This window comes from Vitis vinifera, chromosome 12 (assembly GCF_030704535.1).
Source record: "Vitis vinifera cultivar Pinot Noir 40024 chromosome 12, ASM3070453v1".
Classification (NCBI taxonomy): domain Eukaryota; kingdom Viridiplantae; phylum Streptophyta; class Magnoliopsida; order Vitales; family Vitaceae; genus Vitis; species Vitis vinifera.
Window position 1 is genome coordinate 3431820 of NC_081816.1, and position 10341 is coordinate 3442160.

Below are 10341 nucleotides of genomic sequence, written 5' to 3' on the forward strand. Positions count from 1 at the left end.
TCTAAAGACCCTAAAACTAAAAGAGTTTATATTGTAAATGCATAAACTTAACATGTGATACACTTTCATTAACCATTTATTCCAAAATTATATCATAAACAATCTTAAAACTCAAAATATTATGAATTCTAAATGATCCTTACTTATTTTGAAGTAGATGAAGGCATTTAGGAATTTGGGCAATTCAGCAATACCATAATGCACTACATTCCAAATTAGTAAAATGACTTGTCTTTGTAGTCATTTGAATGAATTTCAAGGTGGGTTTACTAGTTGTGTATAGCAATGCATGGAACAAGCCTATGGAGATGCATATTCTAAACGTTATCAAGTTGATCTATAATATCTCCTAACTATTATGTTACAAGTGTTCTCAACCTTGAAAATGTATCGCATTAAGAGTGCGTTTGACAGTAATTCTGATAAGTATTTTTAGTATATCTAATACTTGAAAATTTTTATTTTTCAAACATTAAAAATGTTAGAAACACTTCTCATAATTATTGTCAAATACACTTTAATATTTGTATTATTAATCACTTTAACCATATGAATGAGATTCTAAGATGATCTTATATCTCTATGGATTGGGTAATTAATAATTTGAGCATGTAGTGATGTGTATCTTCAATAAAGATACTATGATATCTTATGGTTTAAAATAGTATATCCCATTGGATAATCCTAAGGTATAGGATCAAGTTTAATCCAAAGCTATAATAATTTCAATTAATGAAATTTAACATTTTCCTAATGGATATAGAGATGTCAATTAATCATATGAAAGGTGGATTTGTAACTCAATTATTTGAGAGATAATCTAAAAGGTTGATAACTACTACCAAGAAAAGTTCAAATTGCAAAACTATACCCGTAAAACTTGTAGTATGAGGCACATTAGATCCCTACATATATTTATAAGAAAAGTTCAGATTTGTAGAACTATTCTTAATGAAAAGGAAAATTAAAGGGAGAAAAGGAGAAACAAATGTACTACCCCTTCACAACGTGTAGATAGTGAAGAATAAATTTTGAATTCTTCAAAATCAAGATTCAAAGAAGGGTGTACATTGAACGTATTCTTCTTCATCTCCTAGAGAGGGTGCTAACTCTTGTTATGTTTCTCATTCCATCCTTTGAAAGCATGCGGAGAAGGAGGTCATCTGGAAGACAATCAAAAGAATCACCATTCTCCGTGATGTCTCCAAGAAAATTATGAAGAGAGGATGGCTATTGAGTCTTTACATATTTCAAATTCCAACTGGTTTTGATTGTTTCCATTTTCTTGAAATTCTAATTTCCTTGTTATGATAGGATAGGATTGTTCAATTCGATTCTGAAATCCCAATCACAGTAGAAAAGTGTTTGGAGTGAGCACCTAGTACTGTCTCCCATAAGCTATGCCTCAATTATTATAATAATTAGTTGAATGTTTAATGGTCAAAAATAGTAAAAAGATGATATTAGAAAATATTAAAATAAATATTTTGTGACTTAAATTTTCTTTAATTACTCCTAAAATCAAGTTACATATTTTTCTTTTTTTTCTTATTATTTTAATCAAAATTTTCCATCAAAGATCCTTTTTCAAAAATATTTTAATTTTTAAAATTTTTATATTAAATTAATTTTAATTTATTTATTAAAAATTATTTTTTTTTTCCAAGAAGTAATATTTGTGGAGAAGTGCTAAAGTAAGTAACCCTTTGGATATATTTCTATTTTTTTGTTTTTAAAAATAATTCACCTGGTTCATTTAAATTTAAATTTTATTTTCTTCAAACATCAATGCAGTACAGTTTAATACACTTTAGGAAGAGTACAACAATTTGTCCATGTGATTTTCTGCCAAACTCTAATATCATGTAGGACCGACCATTAATTAGGGAATCCTCCATCATTAATTTTTTGGCTTTACATGACCACTTCAGAACTCAAGCAAACTAAAGTCATACTTTATAATTGTTTTTTAAAACCATTTCCTAACACTGAATAACACTTTTACCAACCAAAAAATAAAAAATTATTTTTTGTTTTTAAAAATAGTTAAAAATAGAAAATAGCTTTCCATTATTAGAAATAAAAACAGTTTTTTATTTTCACTTTTTTTTTAAATGTTGTTTTTAAAAATTATAATACAAATATGAAGAATGATAAAAATAAGGTTTTATTTGGTAACCTTATTTATTTTTTATTTTTAAAAATAGAAAACAATTTTATATTCTTAGCAATAGAGAGTAGAGTGTTTTTATTTTTATTTTCACTTATTTTTTTAAGTATCGTCTTAAAAATTTATTATGAGAATGATAAAAATAAATAAGGTTTTGCTTAACAATCATTAAATAAGATCCTATTTTGGCAACTATTTTCGAGAATAATATTCTATTTTTCTTAAAACAAAAAAATAGAAAAACATATTTGATAATCAAAAAATTATTTTATATTTTTTATTCTTAAAAGTAAAAAACATAATTGTTTTCACTTATTTTATAAGGATTGTTTTAAAAAATAATTATAATGTGACGAATTATTAAAAATAAAGTATTAGAAATAAAATTATTTTTAAAAACATTAAAAATAGGTTCAAAATATTTCATATTTTCATACACGTCGTTGTTCTACAAAATATTAAATAACAATTTTTAAAAATTGTTTTTAAAAATAGTTACAAAACATGAAGTAAAACTTTACATAAAAAAATAATTTTTAATATATTTAAAAATATAAAAAATAAATTAAAAATATCTTAAGTTCTTAAATAAACTTTTGTTTTACAAAGTCTCAATTTTCAAAAATTGATTCAAAACTATTTTTAAAAAACACTTTTCAAACAAAGTCTATGACTCTAGACTTGAGACATGGGTTTGGTGTGCGGAGTTCTGAAAACGATACAAGTTGAATGTTGTTTAAAAACCAAGCGTTATAATTGCTCGATCCTTTGAGGCAACCAAATTAATACGACAAGAGTATCAAGAATTTTTCAAGAATTTTTTCATCAGACCACTTGGTTTATGGGGTGAATATCAGTCCAAAGAAACTCCCATGGCAACCGAGAAAAGGCTTTACCACCATCAAATGGTGAAACAGAAGACAGCAGCCACAAGTGATGTTCACTCATCCAAAAGAGTGTCACATAGAGAGCTGCCATCAATGCCATGAATATTTGAACATGGCTTATCAACGGGAGGGGAACAGGGTCGTTAGGCTTCAATGATTTCTACAAACATCATTGAATGAGCTTCATATTGGAGTCTAGATGATAATATATACAGGAGAAACATGATCATCTCCATTGAATTCACTGTCACAACCCCTTTTGATGATTAGCCGTGCTCCGTTACAGTTTTCCGGGCCTACATTATGTCAAGCTTGAAATTTTAAAATTATCACACTCACTAATCCTTTCTAACATGTCAAATTATATCATCCAGCAAGAAACTTATTTGAAGGATGATATATGCCTCTTCCTATATCTCTGAAGGATTTAGGTTTTTTCCTACTGGTGCCCCAGTTCATTACAAGTGGGGCCAAAAAAATGGAGATGATTAAAGTTTGACTACTTGCATTTTCCTTTCTTCCAATTTTCCCAAGAACCAAGCAAAGGATAAGAGACTGTATAAGTTACTTCCATGGCCAAAGAGTACTACTACTGCCAGCAGTAGTGTATTCTGAAATTTCCAAACAAACCCCAATACGTTAAGTTTTCACATCACAACACTTCCAAGTCACTTGTCCTTGAAGCCAGCTCAACTTGGCTAGGCCGGTCCTTTGCAATGGCAATACCTCCAAGGTCTCAAAATGCTATTATTATACCTTGGAAGAATCTTGCTGGGGTGAACCTAGGATCTGAGCTAGCCTTACTCATACAAGCCCTTACATTGAGGAGTATATGGTGTATAAAGTTCCCCTCTACCAAGTACCAACTATAAAGTGTTATCATTTCTTTTTATACTATGTATGCAGAAGAAAATAAGCTCATTATCATATGAAAAATTATCCTTCTCTTTAATTAATTAAATTAAGTATTTATGTATAATGTTTTGTTATATGATTTAATTTGAATAAGTCATAACTCCGTGGTCGTATCTTTTGGATCATCAACCTATAATAACATGTGGTGCAAGCAACCAATAATTATAAAGTTCTTTTATCATTTCTTTGGATATTTGATGATATATTTTATGACCACCAAGTGGTTACAGTTGATTGATGATGCACAGCACAATCATAAACTGTGGAGCATTAATTAATTAATCGAAGTGGGCTTTGGTAAATTGCTAGCTAGTGGCCACCAACAAACTATCCTAGCTAGGCTAAACCAGGCCGGCCCCATGTATCATACAAAAATTCTCCCTTAATCATGGTGACACCCACAAAAATTCATCTTTAAGCAGTGATACCATGACCCACAATTGCATGCCTTTTTTCCCTGCAACCACATTCAGGTGTCCCTCACCTTGACTGCATGGACTTGACACAGTTAAAAATGATAGTCATTGCCTATTATCTTCTACCTTGTTGCCCTAGGCACACAAACCAAGGCTAAAGTTAGCCAATTTGGTAGCACGAAACTTCCATGCCTCCAAATATCATGATATCCTTTTTTATTTTTTATTTTTATAAATTGTCTGGTACCTTTTTCCTAATTAGTCCAAAAAAACTTGGGTTAATGAGATAACAATAGTTTTCCTTTTTCACTTGTAGATATTCATCATTCAGTCTCTCCCTTGTCCAACACTTAACCAACTAACACCAACACCAAACTCTCCTCCTTTGTTGGTCTTTGGGCTTTGGCCTTCCCCTTAAAGAAACAGAAAGCCATATGAACAATCATTGTAAAGAGAAAAAGAGGCATAGCTAAAGTGGGTGATGGGGTGTCCAAGTTTATTAAATGCCACCCTCCCCCTCCATTTCTTTTCAAAATTCAAACTCATCTACCCACTCCCAAATATCTCCTCCCCATCCTCCTCATTCTTCTCTATTTTATTCTAGTTTTTATAGCTCAAAATGTTCTAGCTAGCCAGACAGTACTGAGAAAGAGACCTACACAAGCCCTCCATTGGTGAAGATGGACAGGAGAGGGAAGCGTTTCTAAGTCAAGAGGGGTGTGAAGGAAGAGGAAGCCAAGTGCAAAAATGAGCACAGCAAGGTTCATCAAGTGTGTCACCGTCGGCGATGGAGCTGTCGGAAAAACTTGCATGCTCATCTCCTACACTAGCAACACCTTCCCCACTGTACATGATGAGTTTGATGTTTTCTTCTTTTTTTTGTCCCTTTCACATACATGTTTTTATGATTAAAAAGTTAATTCTTGATAATCATGATGTTTCTTCCATTTTTCTTGAACTTATTCTCTTTAATGATTTGTTAGGATTATGTGCCTACCGTGTTTGACAACTTCAGTGCTAATGTGGTGGTGGATGGAAGCACAGTTAATCTCGGATTATGGGATACTGCAGGTGAGCACTTGCTTTCATGGGGGTACTCGGTTGCTGCTAGCATTAGTGAAGTAACTGATCTGTACAAGGCATAATATGGCTAAGAATTAGACCTCAATAACCTGATTTGCAAACAGATATTGCTTTATATTTTTCCATGTGAACTTGATTAGTTTAGTCTTGTGTATTCAGGGCAGGAGGATTATAACAGGCTGAGGCCTCTCAGTTATAGAGGTGCAGATGTGTTCCTCTTGGCCTTTTCGCTTATCAGCAAAGCTAGCTATGAAAACATCTCCAAGAAGGTTAATTAATCATCAAAACCCAATAACATAAATCATTTTTCTTAATTTTTGTTTGCATTTGTAATTAATATGTTCTGGAGATGACTTGATTTTTTGGCCCGTAGTGGATCCCTGAGCTGAGGCATTATGCTCCAACTGTGCCAATTGTGCTTGTGGGAACCAAACTTGGTACAATCAAGTCTCTAATGATCAATACTCAGTCTTGAGTTCTTTCTTTCCTTCTATTCCTAGCTTGATTTTAATGTGAGCTTGGCTGTGGATAATTGCAGATTTACGGGAAGATAAGCAGTTTTTGATTGATCACCCTGGCGCAACACCAATTACAACTGCTCAGGCAAGTTACTGATTAATACCCAAAAAAAAATTGGTGATTTGTAGAATGGATTGAAAAACTATTTTCATTCACTTGGATTTCATGTTTAGATTTAATATTGGGCAGGGGGAGGATTTGAAGAAGATGATCGGGGCTGCTGTTTACATAGAGTGCAGCTCCAAGACTCAGCAGGTTTGGGTTGTTTCATTATATATCATCTTTAAAACTAGATATCACTCCCTAATTCCATTTATGTTCAAAGAAGACACCCTATTCCTTCTCTTATGAGAATAAAGGCAAACTATGGGGGGAGAGTGGTTTGTACATAAGGTCCCTTACTGTTGCAGCTAGGATCCATGTGCAAATAAATACCAAAAAGAAGCACCCGGGTTCTTCTAAAAACTTTCCCAATAATCTAGTATTCTTTAAGGAAACTCTTTTAAGAACAGAACAGCTTGAAGATATTATGATGAAGCATTGTTCTACTATTCTTGCTTGGTTGTTAAGAAGATGGAGCCAAAGCAAAGAATTCCATTTTTCTTACTTTCCTCTTTCTTGTTAACAACCAAGCTAAATTAAACAATTAGTAAGAAGTCATTTTCAAAGTGATTGATTTGCTACACCAACTTACAATAATTCCACCTTGGTGCAATCAAAGAGACATGAGAAGGATGGCATTGTATATATGAAGTCTATGATATCACACAATCAATGTCAGCCATCATGCTAGGATCAATGACCTTGCATAACTCCGTGATGCCAATCTTGCCAAATCAAATTGCTAGCACCGTCTTGGATTTACAGTAATTATCAGTAGTCTAGGCTTTTATCTACACCACTTCGATCACCTGAATCCTTCTCATTTCTATGATTTTGCAGAATGTCAAGGCAGTTTTTGATGCTGCAATCAAGGTTGTTTTGCAGCCCCCTAAGCCCAAGAAAAGGCGAAGAAAGTCAAGGCCATGTGTTTTTCTCTAAAGCCAATTTCCATGTTAATTTCTTCCCCATAACCAGCTGCAATCCCTCCTTCAATCCTTTATTCCTTTATACATACCAGTCTTGTGGGCTATGTTAATTTTTTTCCTTTCTTTTCCCTCTTTTCTGCGTCTTGTTTTCCTATGCTTCTGACGAACTTCTCAGGCAATGTATTGAACTCTGCAAAAGTGATATCCCCTGATTGGATTGAGGGATTGCAGCAACCTTGTAATATGGTATTTCCCTAAAGCAAAAACAGCATCATGATTGAACAGTAGAGTAAAATTGCTCTTTTTAATATGTATTATGTGCTTCTTGAAACTAACATTTCTCCCAAGCAAAGAGGGAAAAAAAAAGTTAGTTGAGACTGTGATACGTAATGCTTAATGGTGTACCTTATCAGATTCCACTCTTCTAATCCCAAAGAGACTTGATTAAGTAAAGGCTATGTTGAGTAGTATTCCAGCAAAGAGGACCTACAAAAAGGTTATAGAAAAGACACAATACCATGCTTGTGTTTCTGCTGTCCACTAAAATGCAAAGGAGTAGTATCCTATTTTTTGCTTTTTTAAGATGCCAGTTTTCTGAATTGAGTTGGCAATCCTTTTCTCATGGAGGTCCCATTATTAGGATGCTTAAGTGAAGTGCTGTTATGGCAATATCAAAATCATAATACACAACTCATACTTCAACATTCAGAACCCCATCTTATTGAGAATATGATCATCTTTCATTCTAATGAACAATGTCCGGCTTTTTGAAATTGTGGAAGATGTTCCTCCTCAGGGCGACTTTAATTATGAACCATTATTGTAAAACCAAGGGGTTGGCTTCTCAATCATACATCTGTGAGACTAGAAATACACAGATGATAACTGCAAAAACTGTGAAAAAAATACTATACTGGAGAAAATGATCGAGGTTTGTGTGCCAATTATCATGGTTCTTCTGTTTGCAAGGACCATGAACAGCCATGGCTCTTTGTTCTAGTGAAACGATAAAAGAATCAAACAGGCATGGAAGGGATTGATAAGGTTTCAGTGATTTTGAGAATTTTGGGTTTATGGTTTTCAAAAGTTAATCAAGGGTTAGGTTGGTTTGATTTCTTGGTAGGGTTAGGTTGAAATTGATTCAGGTACATTTAGATCAGAGTAATGACACGTTTTCTAGATTCATGGTGTTATTGTTGTTTTTTAATACCAAAGTTTTCCATTGTGCTTAGATCTAGAAAGCTTAGAATAGGATTTCATGTAGCCTAATGATCTAGGGTTTGAAAATGGAGCAATTCAAGATTTCTCAATAATGACATGGAAAGACCACCTACGAAGTTTATCAAATACCTTGTAAATTTTAAAAACCATGATTTAAATGACCTTAAATCAATCCACTAGATTTGAAAGGTATTTATATAAAATTACCTAATCCAAAGGTGTTTACTCCCTAGGATCTTGACCAGTTAAAACCTACATAGACTTTTACGTCCTCGATGTAACACCTCGTACTCTTTAATGAAGACCTCAAAACCCTAAAATATCAATTTATATCAAAACCCTAAATGACCATATTCTTGTGTCTTCATCTCAAATTAGAAAACCTTCTATTTTATATCAAAACCCTAAAAGATCAATTTAGAGAAATTTAGAATAAAAAATACACAAAAAAATCCTTGAAAAAAAATCCAAAAATGGATGAAAAACATGTAAGAAATTGACCCATCATTTGAATTCCATGATAGGGACATTTGAATATATACTAGAGGAACATTTAAATATCTTTAGGGGAATGTTCGAATATCTCTCATAACGTTTTAATGCCCTTTTCGATGTTTGAGAATTCACTATATCCATTCTGTATGTTCAACTCCTTTTTCAATGCTTTCTCCAAATTTTCACTTGGTAAACATATTATAGTCATTCCTTATGCTCTAATTACATTCGATTTATACATACCTCAAATGTAAATAAGCTCTAAAATAGTTTGAAGTTAACTATAACTAGTAAGACCCTTGGAGGGTAGGATATATTAGATTTAGCATAGAAATGGCACAAATTTCTATCCTAGACTAATATATCGACAATGTCAATATCATTTCTTAAAGAAACGAGATTGATATTGGTGTAAAAAAAAATGATCTCATTTTTTAATGAAATAAGGTCCATGATCTCGTTTTTTTTTTTTTTTTTTTGAGAAAATGAGTTCAATTAAGGTTTGTTTGTTGAGAACACCACAGCTCTATGATTCCAAGCTAGCACAAAGTGTTGCAATATTGTAAATATTTTTTAAACTTTATTATTTTAGTAATATTTTATTAAAATAATATTGTTTTAATAAAAATCATAGTTGAAGTAGAATAGAAGAAAGTTAAAGTTTGAAATAAAAATAAGCAAAGGATAAGAAGAAAAAAATAAACTAAGGAAAAGAGTGCTCCCTTTGTTTGTTTGGGACTTCTTTAAAATGTTACCATTAGGCCTGAATAAAAAACAAAGATGAAAGTGTAAAAAGTGCATGTGGAGAAACCGATGAGACGCATATATACCAATTACTCTTGCCCAATCCAATGGCTTTATGTCTACATGTGCTCACAAATTTTATCAATGAAACTTTCATGAACTATTGGCCTTGGCTACTATCGTGCATGAAAAAAGTGAGAAACACTTGATGGAATGAAGGCTTGTGAGTCATAGTATGGGTACAATGAGAAAAGAAATATGTGATGTTTCAAAGATAATAATTATCCTTTGTAATATTATGTTTGGTATAGCATATTGATTCTTTCTTATACGTAGATGTATATATGATCGGTTAAATCATATTAAAACCCTATATACCTTTGTATATAAAAGAGTTTATATTTATAATATTGTACAAACAAATGACATTGAAGCTTCTATTAGCACAACAAATGGTATCAAATCCCAAGGTATAGATTTTTGAAAAACGTTAAGGAGAATGGAAAACACAGAGAAGATTGCTAAAAGAATTTTGGTTAAAAGTGGAGTCATTCATCTCTCATTAGAATTGATGCGTAGAGCATGTACTTTGTTATCCAAAATAAGTGTAGTCCTTTCTATATACACTTATTAGATCTTAAAAGGTGGAAAGAATAAAATAGTTAAATAGTTTGATTCCATATATAGTACAAAAAATGGACCTTGGTGCATGAGAGAACCATAGTACATGAGGGGATCTCCATGTACAAAGAGGATCGTGGCATAAAAGAGAGTTAGGGCATGAAGTAAGACTGCTAGACTAAGTACATTAGTGGATTTCCTTGAGTGTAGAAAAGCAAGATACAGAACAAAGACATGTATTG

At 32.3% G+C, this 10341-nt stretch overlaps 1 protein-coding gene across 1 annotated transcript; it reads left to right on the top strand.

The window, feature by feature from the left end:
* Nucleotides 1-4872: 4872 nt before the first annotated feature.
* Nucleotides 4873-7328, top strand: LOC100242140 (Rac-like GTP-binding protein ARAC5). Its single transcript, XM_002278752.4, has 7 exons — nt 4873-5234; nt 5372-5459; nt 5631-5740; nt 5845-5908; nt 6010-6074; nt 6180-6245; nt 6933-7328. The coding sequence occupies exons 1-7, from the start codon at nt 5136-5138 to the stop codon at nt 7029-7031; spliced, it is 591 nt and encodes a 196-aa protein (XP_002278788.1). The 5' UTR covers nt 4873-5135; the 3' UTR covers nt 7032-7328.
* Nucleotides 7329-10341: the final 3013 nt, after the last annotated feature.